A 27,854-nucleotide genomic window follows, 5' to 3' on the forward strand; every position below is an offset into this window, starting at 1 on the left:
CCCTTACACAGCCTGGAGGTGTGTTTGGGGTCATTATCCTGTTGAAAAATAAATGATGGTCCAACTAAACGCAAAGCGGATAGAATAGCATGCCGCTGCAAGATGCTGTGGTAGCCATGCTGGTTTAGTATGTCTTCAATTTTGAATAAATCGCCAACAGTGTCACCAGCAATGCACCCCACACCATCACACCTCCTCCTCCATGCTTCACGTTGGGAACCAGGCATGTAGAGTCCATCCGTTCACCTTTTTTACAAAGACACGGTGGTTGGATGCAAAGATCTCAAATTTGGACTCATCAGACCAAAGCACAGATTTCCACTGGTCTAATGTCCATTCCTTGTGTTCTTTAGCCCAAACAAGTCTCTTCTGCTTGTTGCCTGTCCTTAGCAGTGATTTCCTAGCAGCTATTTTACCATGAAGGCCTGCTGCACAAAGTCTCCTCTTAATAGTTGTTCTAGAGATGAGAAGGTGTGTCCAAACTTTTGGTCTGTACTATATATATATATATATATATATATATATATATATATATATATATAAATAAATACACTTTACACTTAATCAACTGCTCAGCCCCAATCCGTGCAGAAACAAGTTGCAAAAAAATTTGCATTATAGTAAATGTAGATTTTTGCAAAATTAGAGTACAAGTTGCATTCTACTCATATTTTAGATAATGGCTCCACTCTTTATTCGCTCATCTCTAACAGCACGGTTATTGTGAAATCATTCTTAAGAATGCTCGTTCATGATAATGATGAAGTGTAACTGGACTTTTATAGAAAAGAGCATCAACCTGGTGACAAATTTGCTTCAACAAAAGACTTGCAGCAGGAATTGCAGCAAAAGGTGATCCTACAAAGTACTGTTGACTCAGGGGGGTTGAATACATATGCACATCCCAATTTTCAGATTTAAATTTTTAAAATATTTAGAAAACTATGTATCATTTCTTTTAGACTTCCCAAATACTTGCTACTTAGTGTTGCTATATTATGTAAAATCCCCCAAAAATAAATTTAAGTTTGTGTATAATATGAAAAAATGTGGAAACATTTAAGGGGTATGATCATTTTTTAAAGACACTGTATTACCTTCCCCTTTTTATAGTTTTACACTATTGTCCTGGTAACAATCTTTATTCTCTTTCTCTGACATGTAATCTTAAATTACCAATTTATTATTTTTTTTATGTGCTGAGTGGTTTAGCATTGTGGCTGAATTGCAATGCCCCGGTGTTATAGTGGAGTATTATAATTCACTTGTGGTTTATTTCTATCATTAACAATTAAGAAAAGATTGAACAGCCCAGATGGCTGCCGTGCATTTATTTGCAGACAATTTTGATAAAACTGTTAGGAAATTGCTTGAAAGAAGTGAATTGGTTTATGGACAGTGATTTGAGACATGTGTCCAGTAGGTCTAAATGCTTCTTTTTGTTATTTTTAATGAAACATTCACCTGAATATAAGGTTAAAGAAACAATGTGTAAGTGTACGAAAGAGAAACCAGGTTTAAATAGTTTTAATATAATTGTGTAACTACGACATTAAAAGAGGAGAGAGACAGATGTAGGGAGGGAGAGTGAGTGCAAGTCATTTTACTATACAGATTAAAACCACTTATGAAAAGAGATCTACCATTTGTGAACTTCAGGTATTACACTATGTATTAGCCCTTGTATATTTTGTAATTTAAAGCTAATTTTTGTGTAGTAAAAAGTTACTTGTAGATTTATAGGCTTTAGAAACTTTTGCATTACATATTTTTATAGTGTTCGTTTCCTAAACATACAATTAAAATTAATAGTTTAATTTTCAAATGTTTCACTATTTTTCTGTTGTAGAGTCTGTGTAACTTCCTCAGCTAGTTGGCTGTCCCTTAGCTTCTGACAGGGGTTTCACATCACAAGGCTCTAGGTAGTGCTTACCCTCTCTGCAACCGCCTTCATTTTTCAGTGTTAGAGATAGCAGCAGGAATGTGGAAGAGGTTATAAATATGCCAAATGTGAAATATTAGGAAATCATAAAACAAACAGCATGAAGTAAGGTGTGAAATAGAGAGTGAGTGCCTCATCTTTTACTGTGGAGAAGAAATCCCTCATGGGATGTAGAATCATAGATTAGTACAGGGACAAAGCTATACTTTTATGAGTGTCACGAATGCCTCCCATTCTTGGGAGACTTGTGCTAGCTCTTGGAACTGAGTCTCACATTACCTTGTGAGACTCTAGGTTTTAAACATATTTGCTTTCTTTCAGTGCAGCAAGGGTTAAGTACACTTTCCTTGCTGGTAGCTTTTTGTTAGTTCATCTCAGGTGCAGCCAGTTTGTGACCACTCCCCTCCACCTTAAATAGTCACATGTTCCATGATGCCAGTTATAGAGATTCATTCTAAACTGACCACCTTGGATGAAGGAAGCTTCTTGTAATGCTGAAGTCCTGTTACCTGCAGCACTGGGGTTTGGCTGCAGATTTGAAGTATATCCTTTATGTATATATTCTGTCTGTCTACCTTCCCTTACCTTGTCGGACTAATGTAATGGTTTAGTCAAGTGCACTCAGCAGCTTTCATTTTAGCCAGGGTGAGTGGACAGACAGATAAGGACTGACATGTGACGGCAACAAAGGGAAGGACTCTTATATGGACGTTAGTGGAGCTCAGGGTTCAAACACAAGTTAGTGTCAGGAGGTGTCATGAACCCTGCTCCCTATCGTCAGTCCCTTCTGCTCCATTTCCATCTCTATTGTACCTCTGTGTTGCATCGTGCACTGGACATCCCCTTGTCCAAGTGTAACAATGAGAGGCAAAAGCATCATGGAAAAAAAGTCTTCTTATCCAACTTATATTAATGGGAGACACTTCCACAAAAGAAAAGTGCATACCAAAAAAGGAATTAAGATTGTAAGCTGAAATTTTTAAAGTTAATGTAACCAAACAAGTTTTTTCTCATGTCAAATTTCGGCTCATCCAGAAATCCACTACCCTAGGGATATGTGCACACAACCCATTTCAGATGCCAAGATTTTCCTAGGCAAAAAAACTTTAGGAAAAAGCCAGCTTTCTTTTTCCTGAAGTGGCTCTACGCCAGTTCTCCAGTAAATTTTGTTGGCTCCGCTGTCAGTGTCTTTTTCCTAAACTTTCAAATAGAAACATGGAGCAGCTTCCAAACAAAGTCAAAAGGAAGAATAAACATGTCACTTCTTTTAGCTGCTGCATGATTCCTGAATCCTGAACTCTGAAGTGGTTAAAAAAAGTAACAAAATACTGAACATATGCACAGCAATGTCATATTTACATTGCTTTAATATGTCATATGAGCGCAGTCTGACTTTTTGCACAGACTCATTCACTTACATGACCAAGCGTAATATGATTTTAGGAGGCAACTCAGGCATGCAGCAATTTTTTTTTCTAAACTAGCTGTTGTTTTCTAAAGTGGCTCCACTGGCAGTTTTCCAGTAATTTTTTTTGGCTTCAATATCAGTGTCTTTTTTCTAAACTTTCAATTATAAACATGGAGCAGCTTCCAAACGAAGTCAAAGGACGAATAAACAGGTCACTTCTTTTAGCTGCTGCATCATTTCTGAACTATGAAGTGGTTAACAGCAGTAACAAAAGACTGAACATGTACACAGCAATGTCATTTTTACATTGCTGTGCATTATGTTCATTTTTTTTCCTACTTTATTGCTGCACTTTTTTGAGGTTGTTTGGTTGAAAATTGCTTGCTTACTCTTCAACTCAACCATATTATGACATAATGATGATCATAAATGAAAACTGAGCTACTTGGTAGTCAATTACTTCTTGTTTTATCAGTGCCACAAGCTCCTGCTGTAACCCCCCCTATGCTTTTATACTGCAGCTCACTGTGTACAGATTAGCTGCTATGTATAAGCTCCTTGAGAAGTTAGAATGCAAAATAAGATTTACATAAAGGATATGCTAATTACAAACTAAAAGAAACCACAATAGAAAATAAATAGTAGACTAAAAATTAAAATAGTAATAACACTAATAATAATAATAGTTACGAGTGAAAAATTCCAACTATGGCAAGTTGAGAAAAATAAAATCTCATTCTTCTACAATATTTAACAAAAAAAATAAAAAATGTATGTATGTATATATATATATATATATATATATATATATATATCAAAGCTGAATGCCATTGTAATGATTTTGATTTGATACATCATTTACATTTATGTTAAGCATATTGAACCCAGCTATTAGAAATACATGCTGCAAATCCATTTTACTCACCCACTGTATCACATGGTTCATCTTTATGGACACAGAAATCCGTCCTAGGAGAAGGAGGGGAAACAACTACACATTAATCACAATCAACTCTGTCAGACTAGTAATAATTATGTGACCAATTTGCACAGATTTAATATGCCTCAGTTGGTAGAAACAAGAATCCATTATTGTAACCAAGACTACAGAAAAGTAAAGATTTGGATTAGCTAATAGGTATTGCAAACTTTATCTAATTCTGCAAGAGGCTTGGTATTGGGAAGGAGAAATAAGCATCTGATAGCTAATTTCATTATGTGTATGAATGTGAAATTGATTTACACATACAAAATTTTGTTGGAATTAATGAAATGTATTATTATTTTCATGTAAAACGGATTACTAGAAAAAAATCAAATTAAGGTCTAAAAAGTGTATTTCAGTCAATGTAGATTTATACTATTAGAATTCCAGCTTGGATACATTGTAGCCATTACTGCACTGGTAATTTGTGGTAGTCTGCAATGCTCTGTCCTTCTTCCATGCAGGTCTGTGTGCTTGGATAGATAGGCACAGACCCAGCACATGATGTTGAGATATTTATTTTACTGCACTAGGTAATGTACTAAAAACTAAAAGTATTAAAAAGGATATTTGGCTTTAATTAGCAAAAATAGACCCCAGCAAATGCAGCTGTTTCACAGTGTTTGTCCACTTTAGGCTATGTACAGCTGATCACTTTTATCTCATCTGATAAAATTGGATCAACTATGCTAATCATGTTCTGATCGGTGTGTGTGATCAGAGTGTGATCCGATTTTGTCACATGTGGAAAAGCTAGGGAAAAAAATTTCTGTCCTTTCCATTCTGTAAGATGGTAAAAATCACATCAGTAATCTATATATATAATTGCCTTATTCTGTCTGTCTGTCTGTCTGTCTGTCATGCTTCAAAATTGTGTCCTTCCGGTGACATTGTGTCCTTACGGTGACACAAAGCTGATTGGCCGCTGGGCTAGCCATGGCCCTGCCCCCCCACACGGATTGGCCGCTCGCCCAGGCTGCGCCCCCACACGGATTGGCCAGCCGCTCGCCCAGGCTCCGCCCCCCCACAGATTGGCCTCTCGCCCCGGCACCCTGTAGGCATTGGCAACTCGGCCACGCCACGCCCCGCCCCCCTCACGCAATGGACACTAGCTCTGCCCCCTCCCCCCTCCCGCGCATTCCCCGAACTGACACGGTCACGGCTCCCAGGTGAGTACTGTACAACCCACAAACCCCCCCCAACGGGAGCCCACATCAGCGTACGCCGCCAACCCAGCCGACACTTACCCTCGCATTGCTGGCCTTGCCGCCGTATGCTGGTGTGGGCTCCCGTGCGAGTGGGGGACGTGATGCGCTGGTAACCATGGTAGCATAGTTACCAGCACATCAACGTCCTGCAGCGGCGGAAGATCCACACGCACACACATAACAGCACACACACACACACACATACACACACATCAGATCACACTCACTCTCACACACACTTCACACACACATCACATCGCATCCACACACTCACAGCATCCGGCGATATCGCTTGCTTCTCGGCCTCGATACTGTGCTGCTGTGACCTTCCAGGACCTGACGGAGGATCACATGGCCAGAAGCATGTGGTATCTCCGGATGTTGTGAGTATCAGCGCGTATGTGCGATTTCGTCAGTGTCTGTGTGTGTGAGTGTATGCGATCGGGTGTGTGTGAGTGTATGCGATCGGGTGTGTGTGAGTGTATGCGATCGTGTATGGGTGGGTGGGTGTGGGTGAGTGTATGCGATCGGGTGTGTGTGAGTGTATGCGATCGGTTGTGTGTGTGAGTGTATGCGATCGGTTGTGTGTGTGAGTGTATGCGATTGGGTGTGTGTGAGTGTCGGCAGAGGAGCACGGCGTGCTGGAGGAGGCTGGGAGCAGAGAGGCTGATCTTGGGGAAGGCTGGGAGGAGGAGGCTGATGCTGGGGGAGACTGGGAGGGGAAGGCTGATGCTGAATGAGGCTGGGAGGAGAGAGGCTGATCCTGGGGAAGGCTGGGAAGGGGAGGCTGATGCTGAAGGAGGCTGGAAGGAGAGAGGCTGATGCTGGGGGAGGCTGGAAGGAGAGAGGCTGAGGCTGGGAGGACAGAGGCTGATCCTGGGGAAGGCTGGGAGAGGGAGGCTGATGCTGGGGGAGGCTGGAAGGAGAGAGGGTGATGATGGGGGAGGCTGGAAGGAGAGAGGCTGATGCTGGGGGAGGCTGGGAGGACGGAGGCTGGGAGGAGAGAGGCTGATCCTGGGGAAGGCTGGGAGAGGGAGGCTGATGCTGGGGGAGGCTGGAAGGAGAGAGGCTGATGCTGGGGGAGGCTGGAAGGAGAGAGGCTGATGCTGGGGGAGGCTGATGATGGGGGAGGCTGGGAAGAGAGAGAGGCTGGGAGGAGAGAGGCTGATGCTAAGGAAGGCTGAAAGGAGAGAGGCTGATGCTGGGGACAGAGAGGAGAGGCTGATGCTGGGAGGAGAGAGGCTGATGCTGGGATGAGAGAGGCTGATCCTGGGGAAGGCTGGGAGAGGGAGGCTGAGAGAACAGAGGCTGATGCTGAGGGAGGCTGAGGCTGGGGTAGGCTGGGAGGAGAGAGGCTGATGCTAGGGACAGAAAAGGCTGATGCTGGGAGGAGAGAGGCTGATGCTGTGAGGAGAGAGGCTGATGCTGTGAGGAGAGAGGCTGATGCTGGGAGGAGAGAGGCTGATGCTGGGAGGAGAGAGGCTGATGCTGTGTGCAGAGAGGCTGATGCTGTGTGCAGAGAGGCTGATGCTGTGTGCAGAGAGGCTGATGCTGCGGGCAGAGAGGCTGATGCTGCGGGCAGAGAGGCTGATGCTGGTGCAGCATGGGGGATGGAGCACGATGGGGGGTGCGCAGCATGGGGGATGGAGCACGATGGGGAGTGCGCAGCATGGGGGATGAAGCACGTTTGGGAGTGCGCAGCATGGCGGATGGACCACGTTTGGGAGTGCGCAGCATGGAGGATGGAGCACGTTTGGGAGTGCGCAGCATGGCGGATGGACCACGTTTGGGAGTGCGCAGCATGGAGGATGGAGCACGTTTGGGAGTGCGCAGCATGGCGGATGGAGCATGTTTGGGAGTGAGCAGCATGGCGGATGGAGCACGTTTGAGAGTGCGCAGCATGGTGGATGGAGTACGTTTGGGAGTGCGCAGCATGGCGGATGGAGCACGTTTGGGAGTGCGCAGCATGGTGGATGGACCACGTTTGGAAGTGCGCAGCATTGCGGATGGACCACGTTTGGGAGTGCGCAGCATGGCGGATGGACCACGTTTGGGAGTGCGCAGCATGGCGGATGGAGCACGTTTGGGAGTGCGCAGCATGGTGGATGGAGCACGTTTGGGAGTGCGCAGCATGACGGATGGAGCACGTTTGGGAGTGCGCAGCATGGCGGATGGAGCACGTTTGGGAGTGCGCAGCATGCCGGATGGTGCACGATGGGGAGTGCGCAGTATGGCGGATGGAGCACGTTTGGGAGTGCGCAGTATGGCGGATGGAGCACGTTGGGGAGTGCGCAGCATGGCGGATGGAGCACGTTTGGGAGTGCGCAGCATGGCGGATGGACCACGTTTGGGAGTGCGCAGCATGGCGGATGGAGCACGTTTGGGAGTGCGCAGCATGGCGGATGGAGCACGTTTGGGAGTGTGCAGTATGGCGGGTGGAGCACGTTTGGGAGTGCGCAGCATGGCGGATGGAGCATGATGGGGGGGTGCGCAGCATGGGGGATGGAGCACGTTTGGGAGTGCGCAGCATGGCGGATGGAGCACGTTTGGGAGTGCGCAGCATGGCGGATGGACCACGTTTGAGAGTGCGCAGCATGGCGTATGGAGCACGTTTGGGAGTGCGCAGCATGGCGGATGGAGCACGTTTGTGAGTGTGCAGTATGGCGGGTGGAGCACGTTTGGGAGTGCGCAGCATGGCGGATGGAGCATGATGGGGGGGGTGCGCAGCATGGGGGATGGAGCACGTTTGGGAGTGCGCAGCATGGCGGATAGAGCACGTTTGGGAGTGCGCAGCATGGCGGATGGACCACGTTTGGGAGTGCGCAGCATGGCGGATGGAGCACGTTTGGGAGTGCGCAGCATGGCGGATGGAGCACATTTGGGAGTGCGCAGTATGGCGGGTGGAGCACGTTTGGGAGTGCGCAGCATGGCGGATGGAGCATGATGGGGGGGTGCGCAGCATGGGGGATGGAGCACGTTTGGGAGTGCGCAGCATGGCGGGTGGAGCACGTTTGGGAGTGCGCAGCATGGCGGATGGAGCATGATGGGGGGGTGCGCAGCATGGTGGATGGACCACGTTTGGAAGTGCGCAGCATTGCGGATGGACCACGTTTGGGAGTGCGCAGCATGGCGGATGGACCACGTTTGGGAGTGCGCAGCATGGCGGATGGAGCACGTTTGGGAGTGCGCAGCATGGTGGATGGAGCACGTTTGGGAGTGCGCAGCATGACGGATGGAGCACGTTTGGGAGTGCGCAGCATGGCGGATGGAGCACGTTTGGGAGTGCGCAGCAAGCCGGATGGTGCACGATGGGGAGTGCGCAGTATGGCGGATGGAGCACGTTTGGGAGTGCGCAGTATGGCGGATGGAGCACGTTGGGGAGTGCGCAGCATGGCGGATGGAGCACGTTTGGGAGTGCGCAGCATGGCGGATGGACCACGTTTGGGAGTGCGCAGCATGGCGGATGGAGCACGTTTGGGAGTGCGCAGCATGGCGGATGGAGCACGTTTGGGAGTGTGCAGTATGGCGGGTGGAGCACGTTTGGGAGTGCGCAGCATGGCGGATGGAGCATGATGGGGGGGGTGCGCAGCATGGGGGATGGAGCACGTTTGGGAGTGCGCAGCATGGCGGATGGAGCACGTTTGGGAGTGCGCAGCATGGCGGATGGACCACGTTTGGGAGTGCGCAGCATGGCGGATGGAGCACGTTTGGGAGTGCGCAGCATGGCGGATGGAGCACATTTGGGAGTGCGCAGTATGGCGGGTGGAGCACGTTTGGGAGTGCGCAGCATGGCGGATGGAGCATGATGGGGGGGTGTGCAGCATGGGGGATGGAGCACGTTTGGGAGTGCGCAGCATGGCGGATGGAGCACGTTTGGGAGTGTGCAGCATGGCGGATAGAGCATGATGGGGAGTGCGCAGCATGGCGGATGGAGCACGTTTGGGAGTGCGCAGCATGAGGGATGCAGCACGATGGGGAGTGCGCAGTATGGCGGATGGAGCACGTTTGGGAGTGCGCAGCATGGCGGATGGACCATGTTTGGGAGTGCGCAGCATGGCGGATGGAGCACGTTTGGGAATGCGCAGCATGGGGGATGCAGCACGATGGGGAGTGTGCAGCATGGGGGATGGAGCAAGTTTGGTAGTGCGCAGCATGGCGGATAGAGCACGATGGGCAGTGCGCAGCATGGCGGATGGAGCACGTTTGGGAATGCGCAGCATGGGGGATGCAGCACGATGGGGAGTGCGCAGTATGGCGGATGGAGCACGTTTGCGAGTGCGCAGCATGGCGGATGGACCACGTTTGGGAGTGCGCAGCATGGCGGATGGAGCACGTTTGGGAGTGCGCAGCATGGGGGATGCAGCACGATGGGGAGTACGCTGCATGGGGGATGGAGCACGATGGGGGGTGCGCAGCATGGGGGATGGAGCACGATGGGAGGTGCACACCTCCCCCCAACACACACACACACACGCGCACTGCACAACACACACACTGGGAACCACAAACAACGCCCTACACAGACACCCACACCCACAGACAACGCTGCACACACACAACACCCAACACACAAACACCGCATCACACACAAATATACGCACATACCGCACAACACACACATTGCTCAAAACATACCTCCCCCCAAAACACACCACACACACACAAACCGCACAACACACACACACACACAACGCTACAGACACACAGCGCTCCACAAACAACGCAACACACGCAACACACATACAACATAGCTCTCACCCCCCGCCACACCCAGAACATGTACAGCGCCCTACACAAACACTTGGTAACTACACACAACAACATCTATATATATATATATATATATATATATATATAACAAAAATCATACATGAACTACACAATACGTAAATTCTAGAATACCCGATGCGTAGAATTAGGCCACCTTCTAGTGAAGAGAATAAGGGGTTAATTCGGCACTGTCACCAAAGAGTCAATGGAAGGTACAGTCATATCCATGCTACATTATATAAGAACAAATGACTTGCATGACAGTCAAGGAATAGTGAAGATTAATGATGTTTGTGACTAGGTTGGATCATTATACTTTTATTTGTGATAGTTTTTTTTAAATTATTAAAACAAATTTTCACTTTGGTGCGACACCTATGCATAAGTACTTAAGGATTCATCCACGTCTGTTAGCTGCACATGTCTGTTGATCAGATGAGGAAACGTGTGGAGAATAATTTGGGCTCACCGCGTGAGCCTGCATTAAAGGAATAGACATGACCAAGTATGTATGGCAATAGGTTTTGGAAAGGTGTTTCCTGTCCAGCAACATGTACAGAGATGGTTTGATTAAAATTTCATTTTATTTTAGAAAAAACATAAAACTAACATGACTTTAGATGGAGCCACACTGGCTTGAAACGTGTAAGGGTACTTTCACACTTGCGTTGAACGGTATCCGTTGCATTGCGTTGTGTAACGGATGCAACGGATGTGTTGCATATAGTGGCACAACGGATGCAACGGATGCTGCAAAACAACGCAATTCGTTTTGATTTTTTTTTTTTTTTACAGTTTTACCAGCGGCAGAGTATTGTAAACGATCAGCTGATCGCTCCCAGTAGCCGGCTGCCGGGTGATCAGCTGATCGCTCCCTGCAGCCGGCCGCCGGGTGATCAGCTGATCGCTCCCTGCAGCCGGACGCCGGGTGATCAGCTGATCGCTCCCTGCAGCCGGCCGCCGGGTGATCAGCTGATCGCTCCCTGCAGCCGGCCGCCGGGTGATCAGCTGATCGCTCCCTGCAGCCGACCGCCGGGTGATCAGCTGATCGCTCCCTGCAGCCGGCCGCCGGGTGATCAGCTGAGCGCTGTCACTTGCCGGCGCCCGGGCATGCCGGCGGGCGGGCGCTCAGCTGAGCGCTGTCACTTGCTGGCGCCCGGGCATGCCAGCGGGCGGGTACTCAGCTGAGCGCTGTCACTTGCCGGCGGCCGGGCATGCCAGCGGGCGGGCGCTCAGCTGAGCGCTGTCACTTGCCGGCGCCCGGGCATGCCGGCGGGCGCTCAGCTGAGCGCTGTGATTTGCCGGCGGCCGGGAAGTCTATGGGAAACAGCGGAATCCGTTAACGGATTCCGCTGTTTTCCAAAAGGGCGGATTGTAACGGAAGGAAATAAACGCAAGTGTGAAAGTACCCTAAGACATTTTTTATCTGCTTTGGATTTCCATCTAACATCATGTTAGTTTTATGTTTTTTTTTAAATAAAATGAAATTTTAATCAAACCATCTCTGGACGTGTTGATGGACAGGAAACACCTTTCCAAAACCTATTGCCATTCCACTCCTGAACACGGAGCCCACCTCCTTGCACCGTCCTGGACAGAGGAATCAGTACTACTGATTACCGGGGTTTGCTGAAAAAACTTTTTTACCTTTATGGCCAAGTATGTATATAAACGTCCTTGGTCATGAAGGGGTAAAGTTTATTTTTTATTTTTGTGAAAATATCTGAAATTTGATGAAAATTTAGAAAAAATTATTTTCAATGCTTTTATTTTAAAACAGATAGTCATACTACACAAAATAGTTATTAGATAACATTTCTCATATGTCCACTTTATGCCAGTATCATTTTACAAACATCTTTTTATTCAATTAAGCTGTTTGAAGCTTTAAAATTTAGCAGCAATTTTTCTTTTTTTCTCAAGAAAATGTACTAATACAATTTTTTTTGCAACCATATTAAGTTTTGAAGGGACTTTGAGGAGCCTATATATTGTTACCCCCCAGGAGTGATATAATTTTAAAATCTGCACCCTTCAAATTATTTTACACAGCTGTAAGTCAATTTATTAACTTTTCAAGTGCTACACAGAAATTAAGGCAAAGTAGATTGAAAAATGAAAAATTAATATATTTTTCCACATAAATCTTGCTTCAGCTGCAAATTTTTCATTCTCACAAGGAGAAAGATGAGCCTCCTAGGTTGAACTGTACTCAACAAGCTACTGGGGTGAAGCTGATGGTTGACCTGAGTATGATCAATGCTAATAATGCGCTAGGATCAAAGCTACAAGGTTGTCTTGGTGCTCATGTCACTTTTTTTTCGAAAGGAAAGATCAAAAGCTGTAGAAATATCATCAGTTTTGAGACTTGGAATTTACAAACCATATACAAAAACAAATCTAAACATTACCAAAATGGACAGGACAGAACTTGATTTACTTGGAACTACTGAACTAAGATGGACACAATCCAGACAGTTCCAGTCAAGTGAACATTGGGTGTACTATTCTGGCAACAACCAAAGATGAAACAGTGTCCAGGAAGCAAAATTCTACAGCAGACACCATCCAATTTTCCAAAGTGCTTTATTCCATCATCATGTGCAGTTAAAAGTAGCGGGAAGAAAGCCGAATGCAGGCCCCCTAATGGATGACGGCCGTTTTGCACGTCCTTGTGCTTATACGGGTACAATGCAATGGTCGAGATGAAACAGTGTTGATTTTATTCTCAACCAAAAAAGTCCTGAAGTACAATACAGTCAGAAATAGAGTCATCTCTATACGACTGCAAAGAGCACCAATCCATGTAATAGTCAGAAAAGTCTGCTCACTAACAACAGATGCCAAGGAGGAGTGTTACATCTCGTGGCTCTCCTGAGGCAAGGACTGAGGCAGTCTCCCATTCCTTGCCTGCCACGAGCACTCCTGCTCAGCAGCGCCGAAGGTCTGCCAGACTGCGCAGTGTGCAGGAGATACCTTCTCAGAGAGGCAGCAGAAGGGTGACACCTAGTGGTTCTCCTGTTACAAGGAGTGAAGCGGTCTCCCATTCCTGGCCTGCCTCAGACTCTCCTGCTCAGCGGCCCCGAAGGTCTGCGAGGCTGCGCAATGTGCAGAGGTTTACTGCTCAGGGAAGCAGTGAGATTCCTGTTATCTCTGCACATTGTGAGACCGAGGATCCCGCCTCTATTTCCCAGAGGCAGGAGGGTGAGCATGTGCAATGCGTGGTGGGTCCTGATTCGCTCACTGACGTCACACGGCTTGATGACAAGGCTGGTGATGTGGTGAATCCTGACTGGCCAGGCTGGGACGTCGTGGACCCTGATTGGGTCAAGTCCGTCATCTCCGCCTCGCGCCCGCCCTCGGGTGGAGCTGCACCTCCTTAAAAGCTCCCCCTGCCATCATGGCGGCGCGCGACCGTCCTTCTATGTTTGGATGTCTGGCAGCGTGCTGCCACGCCACTGCTCAGGCATTACTGTCTCTTGTGGGCTTGGCCCTTGCTGCTCCGGCAGTACCTCGTTTGCAGGCCGTGTTCCTGCCTTTCTGCTCCGGCAGTACCCCCGTCAACAGGCCGTGTTCCTGTCCCAGGTGAGCTCCTCAAGTCTCCATTGGACTCACCTGGTTATTGAAAGCACACGTGCGTGGGCACCTCTGTGCTACCCTCGTGCCATATTCTCGTGACTTCCACTGGCACACGTGCGTGGGCACCTCTGTGCTTCCCCGTGCAACAGGTACACCGAGCCGTGAGATCTGTGCCATACAACCCTCAGGGGTTAGGGCAGATCGGTGTACATAGATCGTCTGTGACATTCCAGACGATCGCTAGCAGCAACCCGCTCACTCTTCACCCACCATAGCGGCGGTCCCTTACACCGCACAGTGGACCTTGACCGGCGGAAGCAGTCCATTTCCCATCTTGGCACGCTTCCCCGGGTCCCCCTCGTAACATTAAGGTCGCGCCAAAGGTCTGGCTATGGCTGAAGAGCAGCAGCAGTTGCTGCGTTATGTGCAGCAGTTGGAGTCACGATTGGCAGCAGTGGAGCAGTCTTCCTCCGATAAGACTACTCTGACGACAGTCGCCACCCAGGCGGCTACCCAGGCTGTGCTATTGGGCGGAAGGTCTCCTCGCCTTGCGCTTCCAGAGCGCTTTAGCGGCAACAGCTCTGAGTGCCGTGGGTTTATAAACCAGGTTACCACCTACTTAGAGCTGTCCGCGACTCTTTACGCTACCGAGAAGGCGAAGGTAGCCTTCGTCCAGTCCCTGCTCACAGGGAGAGCGCTGAAGTGGTCCACGCCGTTGTGGGAGCGCGGAGATCGTGTGGTGAATAACTTAGCAGCTTATCTTGGGGCCATGAGAATGGTGTTCCTCGGGCCTCAAGTCACCCACGATTCCGCGCTGCGCCTCCTACGACTTCGGCAAGGGTCTGCTTCAGTCGGGGACTTTGCTGTACACTTTAGGACACTGGCCGCAGAGCTGGACTGGCCGGATAAGGTCCTTGTCCCTGTGTTTTGGGAGGGCCTGGCAGGGTTTGTCAAAGACGCACTGGCCACACGTGAGGTGCCTGCCACTTTAGAGTCCTTGATTCATGTTGCCTCTCGCATAGACATCCGCCAGGCGGAGCGAAGGCTCGAGGTCTCTTCAGCACCCACGTCTTCTCGGCCTAAAAAGCGTCTGACTCCCGTCTTCCATCAGACAGGTCCCCCAGCCAGTCCTGTAGGCGACTCCGTGGAGTCAATGGAAGTGTCCAAGGTGGTCTCCTCTGCCCCAGGTTCTCGGTCTTGTGTCATCTGCTTTTCCTGTGGGCAGAGGGGACACATAGCTACCCTATGTCCCAAACCGTCGGGAAAAGACAGCGTCTAGTTTCTATCAGAGGGGGGACTCTAGACGCTACTTCTCCCTCTAGGTTGACTATCAGCGCCCAGTTGCAGTTCGGCACTACTCTCTTCTCTGCCCTGGCTTGCTTGGACTCAGGCGCTGAAGGCAATTTCATCTCGACCTCCCTGGCAACCCGATACTCAGTTCCCCTGGTTCTGTTGCCCAAGCCACTCAGGGTCCGGGTAGTCGACGGGTCCATACTACTCGATCCTATCACCCAGATCACCATCCCTCTCAGGATGGATGTACCACCGGGACACCATGAGCAGGTGTCCTTCCTGGTGCTTCCAGGGGGGACGGATGAGATCCTACTGGGTCTTCCCTGGTTGAGACAGCATGCTCCTATACTCAACTGGGCAACAGGGGAGATCTCATCCTGGGCAGGATCCTGTAGAGAGCACCTCGTGACTACCGAACCACCCGCTACCATTAGGTCGGTTGGGTCCTCAGGGAATACTGAGGGGCCGGGTTTACCGACACCTTATGAGGCCTACAGGGATGTCTTTTCCAAAAGGGCCGCAGATACTCTTCCTCCCCACCGGCCATATGATTGCCGAATAGACCTGAAGCCAGGCTCCGAGCCCCCTAGGGGCAGAGTGTATCCACTCTCTGCTCCAGAGACGGAGGCTATGTCCAAATATATTCAGGACAGCCTGGCGAAGGGGTTCATTCGCAAGTCTATTTCACCGGCTGGTGCAGGGTTCTTTTTTGTGCAGAAGAAGGAAGGGGATCTGCGCCCCTGTATCGATTACAGGGGATTAAATGCAATCACAATCAAGAACAAATACCCTTTGCCCCTCATTACTGAGCTATTTGATCGATTCCGCGGGGCAAAGGTCTTCACAAAGCTGGATCTACGCGGGGCGTATAATCTAGTGCGAGTCCGAAAGGGCGATGAGTGGAAGACCGCCTTTAACACCAGGGACGGTCACTACGAGTATCTAGTAATGCCCTTCGGACTCTGCAATGCCCCCGCCGTATTTCAAGACTTTGTGAATGACATTTTCCGGGATTTGTATCTTTCCGTGGTTGCATACCTGGATGACATTCTTATCTTCTCCCCCGATCTTACCACCCATCGGAGGGATGTCATCCGAGTACTTAAGAGGCTCCGCACCCATTCGTTATATGCTAAGCTGGAAAAGTGCGTTTTTGAACAGGAATCCTTGCCGTTCCTGGGGTACATAGTGTCCAGTCAGGGGTTAGCAATGGATCCGGGGAAGTTGGAGACAGTGATGAACTGGCCTGAGCCCCGCTCGCTGAAGGCGATCCAGCGATTCTTGGGGTTTATCAATTATTATCGCCAGTTCATTCCCAACTTCTCGACGGTGGCAGCACCCATCATTGCCCTTACCCGCAAGGGCGCTAATCCCAAAGCATGGACACGGGAAACGGTTGAGGCATTTCACACTCTCAAAACTCACTTCTCCAGAGCTCCCATCCTTCATCGTCCAGACATCTCCAAACCCTTCCTACTGGAGGTAGACGCCTCTTCGGTCGGTGCAGGTGCAGTCCTGTACCAGAAAAACGAACGAGGAAGGAAACATCCGTGTTTCTTTTTCTCCAAGACCTTTTCTCCGGCCGAGAGGAACTACTCCATAGGGGATAGGGAGTTACTGGCGATGAAACTAGCATTCCAGGAATGGCGGCATCTCCTGGAGGGTGCGAAGCATCCATTTGAGGTTTTTTCTGACCACAAAAACCTCACATACCTCTAGACAGCACAACGCCTGAACCCAAGGCAGGCCCGTTGGTCTTTATTCTTCTCCCGGTTCCGCTTTATTATCCGCCACCTGGCCGGTGAGAAGAACGTACGGGCCGATGCCTTGTCACGTTGTATGGTTGTGTTGGAGGAGGACGAGGAGGAGCCTCGTCTTATACTACCCCCGGACAGCTTGAGGATGGTCACTCCCACTTCTTTGGACCAGGTGCCACCTGGCAAAACCCTCGTTCCCCCTGAACTACGGAACGAGGTGCTATCGTGGGCCCATGCCTCCAAGGTCGGGGGTCACTTTGGGGTCAAAAGGACCAGAGACCTGGTGACCAGGCATTATTGGTGGCCGAGACTACCCCAGGACATACAGGAATATGTGGGAGCCTGTATGTCGTGTGCTCGGAATAAGCCGTCCCGGCAGAGACCGGCAGGTCTTCTTCACCGACTGCCAGTGCCGGATCGTCCCTGGGAAGTGGTAGGGATGGACTTCCTGGGAGATCTGCCCAAGTCAGCAGGGCACAGGGTCGTATGGGTCATCACGGACCACTTCTCTAAAATGGTCCACTTGGTGCCTCTCCCACGACTCCCGACGTCACGTGCTCTCGCCACCTTGTTCATTCGGCATGTATTTAGGTTGCATGGCATGCCTGACAAGGTGGTGAGCGACCGGGGTCCCCAGTTCGCGTCTCGCTTCTGGAGAGAGCTCTGTAAGCTCCTGCAGATAGAGTTGAACATCTCCTCCGCATACCATCCCGAGACCAATGGACTAGTGGAGAGGACTAATCAGACCTTGGTAACTTACCTCCGCCATTTTATATCCGCGCACCACGACAACTGGGCTAACCTCCTTCCTTGGGCCGAATTTGCCATTAACAATTCGGTCCATGAATCCTCTGGCCAGACTCCGTTCCTACTCAATAACGGACAACATCCCAGAATCCCGGTTCCGATGCCCATTACGTCACCCGATACTAGAGTGGAGGATTGGGCGACCAAGGCCCGGGAGATCTGGGATGACACCCAAGAGGCTCTTAAAAGGACCAAAGACCGGATGGTGACAACGGCTGATGTTCGCCGCCGCCCTGCACCATCCTTCGCCCCTGGTGACCTAGTATGGCTGTCCTCTAAGAATGTTAACCTACGGGTACAGGCAGCCAAATTCGCCCCTAGGTATCTGGGTCCGTTTAAAGTACTACAGCAGGTAAACCCAGTGGCATATCGACTCCAGCTCCCTCCACGCTGGGCTATAGCCAACACCTTTCACGTGTCCCTCCTGAAACCCGTACGACTTAATAAATTCTCGGGGTCCCTGCCGGCTCAAACCGACTCCCCGTCCGACGACCCTGAGGTGGCAAAACTTGTGGAGACAAAAGTCATACAGGGCAAGAGGTACTACCTCGTGGAGTGGGCCGGCCGTGGTCCGGAGCATAGATCCTGGGAGTTGGAGGATCATATCCGCGCCCCGGGTTTGATAGCGGCCTTCGAGCACGGACAGGGGGGGGGGCCTAGACGGGGGGGGTAATGTTACATCTCGTGGCTCTCCTGAGGCAAGGACTGAGGCAGTCTCCCATTCCTTGCCTGCCACGAGCACTCCTGCTCAGCAGCGCCGAAGGTCTGCCAGACTGCGCAGTGTGCAGGAGATACCTTCTCAGAGAGGCAGCAGAAGGGTGACACCTAGTGGTTCTCCTGTTACAAGGAGTGAAGCGGTCTCCCATTCCTGGCCTGCCTCAGACTCTCCTGCTCAGCGGCCCCGAAGGTCTGCGAGGCTGCGCAATGTGCAGAGGTTTACTGCTCAGGGAAGCAGTGAGATTCCTGTTATCTCTGCACATTGTGAGACCGAGGATCCCGCCTCTATTTCCCAGAGGCAGGAGGGTGAGCATGTGCAATGCGTGGTGGGTCCTGATTCGCTCACTGACGTCACACGGCTTGATGACAAGGCTGGTGACGTGGTGAATCCTGACTGGCCAGGCTGGGACGTCGTGGACCCTGATTGGGTCAAGTCCGTCATCTCCGCCTCGCGCCCGCCCTCGGGTGGAGCTGCACCTCCTTAAAAGCTCCCCCTGCCATCATGGCGGCGCGCGACCGTCCTTCTATGTTTGGATGTCTGGCAGCGTGCTGCCACGCCACTGCTCAGGCATTACTGTCTCTTGTGGGCTTGGCCCTTGCTGCTCCGGCAGTACCTCGTTTGCAGGCCGTGTTCCTGCCTTGCTGCTCCGGCAGTACCCCCGTCAACAGGCCGTGTTCCTGTCCCAGGTGAGCTCCTCAAGTCTCCATTGGACTCACCTGGTTATTGAAAGCACACGTGCGTGGGCACCTCTGTGCTACCCTCGTGCCATATTCTCGTGACTTCCACTGGCACACGTGCGTGGGCACCTCTGTGCTTCCCCGTGCAACAGGTACACCGAGCCGTGAGATCTGTGCCATACAACCCTCAGGGGTTAGGGCAGATCGGTGTACATAGATCGTCTGTGACATTCCAGACGATCGCTAGCAGCAACCCGCTCACTCTTCACCCACCATAGCGGCGGTCCCTTACACCGCACAGTGGACCTTGACCGGCGGAAGCAGTCCATTTCCCATCTTGGCACGCTTCCCCGGGTCCCCCTCGTAACAGAGGAGGACATTGAATCATTCTTCAATCAAGTTCAAGAGGAAATTGACAAAACAAGTCTTACTCATTATCATCAGAGAGGGAGACGTAAATGCCAAAGTGAGCCACAACAAACATAAAACCGTTATTGGAAACTTTGGACTTGGTGAATGAAACAAGACTGTTGTGTAAGATTCATTGACTTTTGTACAACAAATCAACTGTCCGTCATGAACATATTCTTCCAAAATTACAAATGGAAATTCTACACTTTGACGTCACTGTGTGGGGCTTATAAGAATCGTATGTGTTTGCCAAAGATGGAGGTAATCTATCATCTATCATTACTGTGAAAATAAGGCCAGAAGCTAACTAACTATGGAATTAATCATGAACTTTTGACATCAAGTTTTAGACTCAAGTTGCACAAACAAACTTAACAGTAGGCTGTTTCCAACTTCAATGTCACCAATATAACTGAAGATTTTTGGACCACTCTGCACAACCGATTTATGTTACTGGACACGGATGAAAATAGCCTGAGGAACTATGAACACATAAAATAAATATAATTATTACTGATAAATCCCTTAAGACAATAAACAAAAGGCAGAAGAGTCCCACACAGCTATGGCTAATAGAAGAGGCTCTAAAGATAATTGAAGAAAGACGAATGGCAATGGCAAACGGTAACAAGCAGGCTGCAGATAACATGAATAAAAGACTAAAGAGAGCCACTCGAGCAGACAAAGAATGTTATTACCAAAATATATGTACAAAGTTAGAAAGCAAACATCTAAGGAGCAAGACCAGGAAGGCATACCTAAAGATCAAAGATATACTGTATATTGAAAGTTTCAACCAAAAACAGACATGCTAAAAGACACCAACAGGAACAAACTAATTGAGCCAGAACAGATCAAGGAAAGATGGAAAGAGTACACATAGAATCTTTACATGAGCGACTTGGTGAAACATGAAGAAACTGAGAGTGGAAATGATAGATAGCCGACCATCTTGAAAGACAAAGTTCTTGCCGCGATAAAGCTTTTGTCATAACAAAACACCTGCATATAAAAATATTTCAATAGAGCTAAAAAGTCCTCTGATGCAGTAGTTGATGTCATTACTTGCCTACGTCAACAGATATGGACAACTGGTAAATGGAACAAGGACTGGAAAAGATTAGTGTTTATTCCTATTCTGAGAAAGGGAGATACTACTGACAGTGAAAACAATTGAACTATTGCGCTCATGCCTCATGCCAGTAAAATATTACTGATCCTACAAAGTTGGTTAAAACTAGAGCTGGGTGGATCCAAACTGTAAAAGTCCAGATCCACGTGGTTTCAAAGATTTTCGGGTGCCGGACCCAGATCCGGTATTCCGGATGCACGATCCAGATCTGGCACTGGGGAAAATAATTGAAAAATAAAGAAAAACAGAAAAAAACCAGCGTTTCATACTTACCGAGACTCAGTATCATTGGCGGCACACTGCTTCAGGGTCGCGCATTCACTTCCGTACTGTGCATCATATAGACACAGTTTTCCATGTTTTCCCCACCCACCGGCCGTCTTCTTGTTTGTGATTGGTTGCAAGCACATGCGCCCCCAGCCTGTGACAGTATCTGCCTGCTGTGCAGTAATCGCGGCTCAGTCATTGTCTGCACAACCAGCGGTCGTACTCAATGGCCGCTGGCTGTGTTATGTAGCAGAACTGAAGCGGCTTGGGACCTCGTGTGGATTACGCTGGACCTGCAGGGTATTGGGGGTTAATAACGAGATCAAGGAGGGTGTGTGTTTGTACTTTATTCCAAATAAAGGATTTTTTCTGTGTCTGTGTTTATTTACTTTCATTTAAAGGTTAGTGTGATGCAGGTATCTCATAGACGCCTGTGCCACCACTAATCTAGGGCTTAGTAGCAGCTGTGCGCACCTATTAATCCCTCATTATCCTGATTTCCACCGCTCCAGGGAAATGGGAAGAGCCGGTAAAGCACCGGGATTTTCACAACTAATAGATGCGGCAATACCGGGCGGCTGCGGGCTGAGAATACCAGCCTCCAGCCAGCATTATTATGGCTGGGGATGAAAATTAGGGGGGATTGCACTTCGTTTTTTTTAAATTATTTATTTAAATAATAAAAAAGCCGCATCAACGGCACAGCTGCACACTTCTGACAGGAGCGTACATGTGTTTCTGAAAGATATGCACGTTCACCATACTGACCCGAAGACACCGGCGGGAGAGCAAAACAATGAATATTGAATTGTTGGCTCTGGAAGGGAAAATCGTGACCCGGAAGGAGTTTGCTGCCATGACACAGCCTCAGGTGAGTACACCACATTCGCTCCTACCCCCGTATCCCTTCTACAAATGTTTATAATCCCCAGATTCTGGTCCCCATAGACTTATATGGGCACTGGAATGCGGAGCGGATCCTGATTTTTTTTTAAATCCGGCAACAATCCGCTGTTCTTGAATTTTGGCAGATTCGATCAACTCTAGTTACAACCTTATTTTGACAAAGAGGTGCTAGAAGAACAAGCAGGATTCAGAAAGGGCAGAGGAAGAGATGTGATTGCTAACAATAGTTGGATAATGGAAAAGGCCAAAGAATACAATAAGGAGCTCTGTTTTTGTTTCATCAAGTACTGCTAAGCCTTTTACTGTGTTGATCCTCAGAAACTTTGGAATACCATGAAGGATATGGGTGTGCCATACCATGTGATCAGCCTTAATAGGAACCTTTACACTAACAAAAGAAACAATAGTACGAATGGAACAAGGTGACATATGCTTCAAAGTAGAGTGGGGCATCACACAAGGCTGATGGCAACAAACATAGATGGCATGAAGGACTTATCATGTAGTGTCAAGTTCGAACATAGGATGGCTACTTAACATATAGAAGACAAATATATATTGACTACTGCCAGGTATGACCGGGACACATTTTAGATGGATGGCGATGAACCGTAAGTTGTAAAGAACTTCAACCTACTCGGGCCGATAATCCCACAAGATGGAGCGATGACAACAAAAGTCAATTTGAGAATAGCTAGAGGGAAATAAAAAAATGAAGTGATTGGGCAAGGTTTTCAAATTGAGGAACATTTCTCTGATGACTAAGGCCCATTTCACACATCCGGCATTTCTCCGGATTGCCGGATCCGGCACACTCCAGTACAGTGTTAATACTATACAATGGCATCGTGGCAAGCTCCAGTAACAAACTACGGTCACATGACAGCATGTGACCGGAACTTGCCACGATGCCATTGTACTGTATAACACTGTACAGGAGTGTGCTAGATCCAGCAATCCGGCGAAATGCCGCATGTGTGAAATGGCCCTAAGACACAGTTCGAACATAGTTTGGTCTTTTCTGTGGTAACCTGGAAGATAAAGAAACAAGACAGAAGAAGAATTTCCGCTTTCTAAGTCTGTTGCTGGAGAAGGATGTAGTTAATAATATGGATGGCAAGAAGAACAAACAAATCAATTTTGGAATAAATTAAGCCATACATCACCAAGCTACAACTTGCCTTCTTTGGACATACCATACAAAGAGAGCAATCACTAAAAGGACATAATGGTTGTAAGAATAGAAGCAAAAAGGCAAGGAGAAAGACCAGCAACCTGATACTTTGATACAAAGTAACAATGAAGAAGGCACTGGTTAACTTATCTAGAGCTGCAAAAGATTGATCTTCCTACAAATCGTTCATTCATCAAGTAGCCTTAGCTCGAAATTGAGCCAAATGCCATTAAAAAAAATTGACCCTAAAATTTATTACACAATTTTTACCAAAGATGGCAATTTCCATTATATGTGGTCGAAAATTTCTCTTTGGGCACACAGCAGGGCTCAGAAGGGAAAAAGTGCTATTTGGTATTTGGAGCATTCATTTTTCTGAAATCGATTGCATACACAATGTTTCATTTATCAAAAAAAATCTCAAAATATTGCTAACCATAGTAGCAACTAGTATGCAAGAGTAAGGTTGGACCAGTGCAATGCACTACTCAATATAAGCAATAGACATATAAATTGAGGTAAATTCCGATGCCATTCAAATAAGGGGAGATTTCCCCTATCTGATGCAGAAAGAGAGGAGAATTGTTATTTTCAGTATTTATGCCATTATTGCTTATGTTCCCTGTTCCTATTTTTCCACCCTCCCCCCTCATTTTCTGTCATGTGTACTCCTAATAGTCTAGTACACTTACCTTGACTCTATTAACTGTCACATCCCCTTTTCGTGCTTGTTCTTAATACACTGTGATTTTAATGTTTCTGTGTTTGATCTACAACCCTTGGCAAAAATTATGGACTCTCACCTGGCTCTGAGAATATTCATTCCGTTGTTTACTTTTGTTTAAAAAAAGCAGATCACAGACATGGCACAAAACTAAAGTAATTTCAAATGTCAACTTTCTGGCTTTAAGAAACACTAAAAAAATCGTGAAAACATAATGTGCTAGCCAGTAACGGTTCCTTTTCAAAACCAAACAGGGGGAAAACATTATGGAATCACTCAATTATGAGGAATAAATTAGGGAATCATGAAAAACAAACAAACAAAAGAACACTGCAATACATCACTAGTATTTTGTTGCACCACCTCTGGCTTTTATAACAGCTTGCAGTCTCTGAGGCATGGACTTAATGAGTGACAAACAGTACTCTTCATCAATCTGGCTTCAACTTTCTCTGATTGCTGTTGCCAGATCAGCTTTGCAGGTTGGAGCCTTGTCATGGACCATTTTCTTCAAATTTGATTAAAGATTTTCAATTGGATTGAGATCCGGACTATACAGGCCATGTCATTGACCTTATGTGTCTTCTTTCAAGGAATGTTTTCACAGTTTTTGCTCTATGGCAGGATGCATTATCATCTTGATAAATAATTTCATCATCCCCAATCATCCTTTCAATTGATGGGATAAGAAAAGCGTCCAAAATTTCAATGCAAACTTGGGCATTTATTGAAGATGTAATGACAGCCATCTCCCCAGTGCCTTTACCTGTCATGCAGCCCCATATCATCAATGACTGTGGAAATTTACATGTTCTCTTCAGGCAGTCATTTTTTTATTGTTTAGCTTTTCTGTATGGAAATCCCATTTTCTTTAGGCGGTTTCTTACAGTTCGGTCACAGACATTGACTCCAGCTTCCTCCCATTCGCTCCTCATTTGTTTTGTTGTGCATTTCCTGTTTTGGAGACATACTATTTTAAGTTTTATGTCTTCCTTGGTCTACCAGTATGTTTGCCTTTAACAACCTTCCCATGTTGTTTGTATTTGGAACCGATTTTAGACACAGCGGACTGAACAACCGACATCTTTTGCAACATTGCGAGATTATTTACCCTATTTTAAAAGTTTGATTATCTTCTCTTTTTTTTTCAATTGACATCTCTTGTGTTAGAGTCATGATTCATGTCAGTCCACTTGGTGCAACAGCTCTCCAAAGTGTGATCACTCCTTTTTAGATGCAGACTAACAAGCAGATCTTATTTGATGCAGGTGTTAGTTTTGGGAATGAAAATTTACAGGATAATTCCATCATTTTTTTTACATAATTGAATGATTCCATAATTTTTCCCCCTGTTTGGTCTTGAAAAGTAACTGTTGCCGGCTAGCACATTATGTTTTTATTATTTTTTTTTTAGTGTTTCTTAACACTAGTAGTCCCAGAAATTTCGAGCTCCTCCCTGAAGTCCCGAAAGAGGGTCAAATGACCCTTAGTCCAAACTGACCTAACTAACTAGAAACTAAATGGCTAAACTCAATGGAAAACAACAACCTCCTGTGGTGCGACAGTAATGGCCTTAATTACAGAACAAAAGACGTTGATTATAGGATGTTAGCTAAAATCCTTCAGGCCATTCGACCCGTCTCTGGGTTCCAAAGGTAGAAATGTTAAATGACCCCTCTCTGGGACTTCTAGTGTTAAAGCCAGAAAGTTGCCATTTGAAATTACTTTAGTTTTGTACCATGTCTGTGATCTGCTTTTTTTTAAAGAAAAGTAAACAACTGAATGAACATCCTCAGAGCCAGGTGATTCCATAATTTTTGCCAGGGGTTATATTTAAATTGTTTCTGTTAATAAAATATTGTTATCGTTGCATATTATACTCTTGTCCTCTTGTATTTACAATATTTCATTTGCTGAGCGCCCTGGTACCAAAACAGCAGAAACCCCAACAAGTTACCACATTTTAGACACTAAAACTCTAGATCAGTGTTTCCAAAACTCCAGTCCTCACGGCCCCCAACAGGCCATGTATTCAGGATTTCCTCAGTTGCACAGGTGATGTCTTTTTAATGATCCAATCACTTATTTAATGTTAAGGAAATCCTGATAACATGGCCTGTGTGGGGCCGTGAAGACTGGAGTTTGGGAAACACTGCTCTAGCTGAATACATCTTTAGGTGTGTTGAGTATTTTTAACCCACAGATGATTCACAGAACTTTATAACATTTGGGTATGATAAAAAAAAACTACAATTTTTCAGTATTTTAGCTCAAGATTGTAATTTTAGCAAGGAGTAACAGGAAAAAATGGACTACATAATTTTTTGCACAATTTCTCTTGAATGTAGGTAGCAATATGCCATACAACATGTGGTCAAAAACTGATGTTTGAGCATGGCAGGGTCCAGATTGGATAGAGTGCTATTTGATTTTTGCAATGCACACTTGGTTGAAACAGATTGTGGACCCTATGTCTGAATTGCAAAATCCTTCACATGTCAAAACAGCAAAAAAAAAAAAAAAAGTGACCCAATTTTAGAAACTAGATCTATCAAAGAAATCATCTAAGGATGTATTGAGCATTTTGAACCCATTCGTACTTTGCATAACTTTTTAAACTTTGGATGTGAAAATAAAAATTATTCTTTGACTCTAATTTGTTACATAATTTCAAGCTGCAAAGGGGAGACTAATGACTAAAGTTGAGTGATGTTCGATTCGAGCCGTTCGCCAATTTCAAATTCGTCTGATTTTGGGCGGTGATCGAGTCGTTCGACGAACTCAAACGATTTGCTTCAAGTTTGGCATTTCGAGTTATGGCCCCGTCAAACACAGAGATAAATCTTTGGCAGATCTGTGGTTGCAGTGAAATCATGGACATATTGTTCCATTTGTACACAGCCACAAACACACAGTGGCACAGTGGCACTGATTGTCCACAATTTCACTGCAACCACAGATCTGCCGCAGATTTATTTCTGTGTGTGACAGGGGCTTTACTGTTCGATAACGGTTCGATCACCAAAAGCGTAGCTAGTTACTAGCTGGCTTTTCACTGTAATAGTGTCAGTCACTGTTAATAATGAAATTATCAAAATTCAGCGTATAGTGTGCGGGGGGGGGACGGGGATTAGATCAGTGCTGCTGAGTGCTGAAAGAATGGCGATCACCATATTTTTTTCCTAGCCGCAATCACAGAGACACACACAGCAAAGTGGATTTTTGCCAGACAAACAAGGGCATGTGCCATAGGCTGTGCATGTCACATGTCCTTGCCCTATAAGACCCGGCCATTTTCCCCTTCGCTGCCATTATCTTTCTGCTGCGGGTGTGTGACATTCACCGCTCCCACTGCTGCTGCTGATGTGTGCGCTATAAACTTATACAGTGCAATCTACACATCGGTTAAGGGATTAGGGACTACTTGTAATTTCAGCCCTTTTCAGGGCTACATTACAGCACTTCATAGCCATTTTTGCTAGGCAGGTCTGTGGCAGCACTGTGCAAGGTTTTATCACAGCGTCTGTCTAACTCAGCTCAGGCAATTCCTTGGGGCTTATTTTCATTGTTAGGGATAGTACGTGAGGGTTCCTCTGCTGACAACCAAGCTACACCACCTCTGCATAGTACACCACCTGTCTATATTTGCTACACAATTTAAACTGCAAAAAGTGCAGCCAGTTTTAGAGGCATAGTTTCATTGTCTGGGATAGTACGTGAGGTTCCTCTGCTGACTAGCAAGCTACACCACCTCTGCATTGTACCCCACCTGTCCATTGTTGCTACGCAATTTTAATTGCAAAAAGTGCTGCCAGTTTTAGCGGCATATTTTAATTGTCTGGGATAGTACCTGAGTGTTCCTCTGCTGACAAGCAAGCTACACCACCTCTGCATTGTACCCCATCTGTCCATTTTTGCTACGCAATTTTAATTGCAAAAAGTGCTGCCAGTTTTAGGGGCATAGTTTAATTGTCTGGGATAGTCAGTGTTGGTTCTTCAGCTGTCAATAAAGCTAGACCACCTCTGCAATTTACACCACCTCTCCATTTTTGCGACGACATTTTAAGTGTCCAATTTGGTCACAAAGAAAATGAGT

At 47.1% G+C, this 27,854-nt stretch overlaps 1 protein-coding gene across 1 annotated transcript in view; it reads right to left on the reverse strand.

Moving 5' to 3' along the window:
- Window positions 1–27,854, reverse strand: part of ADAMTS19 (ADAM metallopeptidase with thrombospondin type 1 motif 19) — a 422,212-nt gene that overhangs the window by 261,983 nt on the left and 132,375 nt on the right. The window contains exon 8 of the mRNA XM_075341865.1: window positions 4,276–4,319. Coding sequence (XP_075197980.1) covers window positions 4,276–4,319 — 44 coding nt within the window. The remainder of the gene's footprint in view (window positions 1–4,275; window positions 4,320–27,854) is intronic.

This window comes from Anomaloglossus baeobatrachus, chromosome 1 (assembly GCF_048569485.1).
Source record: "Anomaloglossus baeobatrachus isolate aAnoBae1 chromosome 1, aAnoBae1.hap1, whole genome shotgun sequence".
Lineage (NCBI taxonomy): Eukaryota > Metazoa > Chordata > Amphibia > Anura > Aromobatidae > Anomaloglossus > Anomaloglossus baeobatrachus.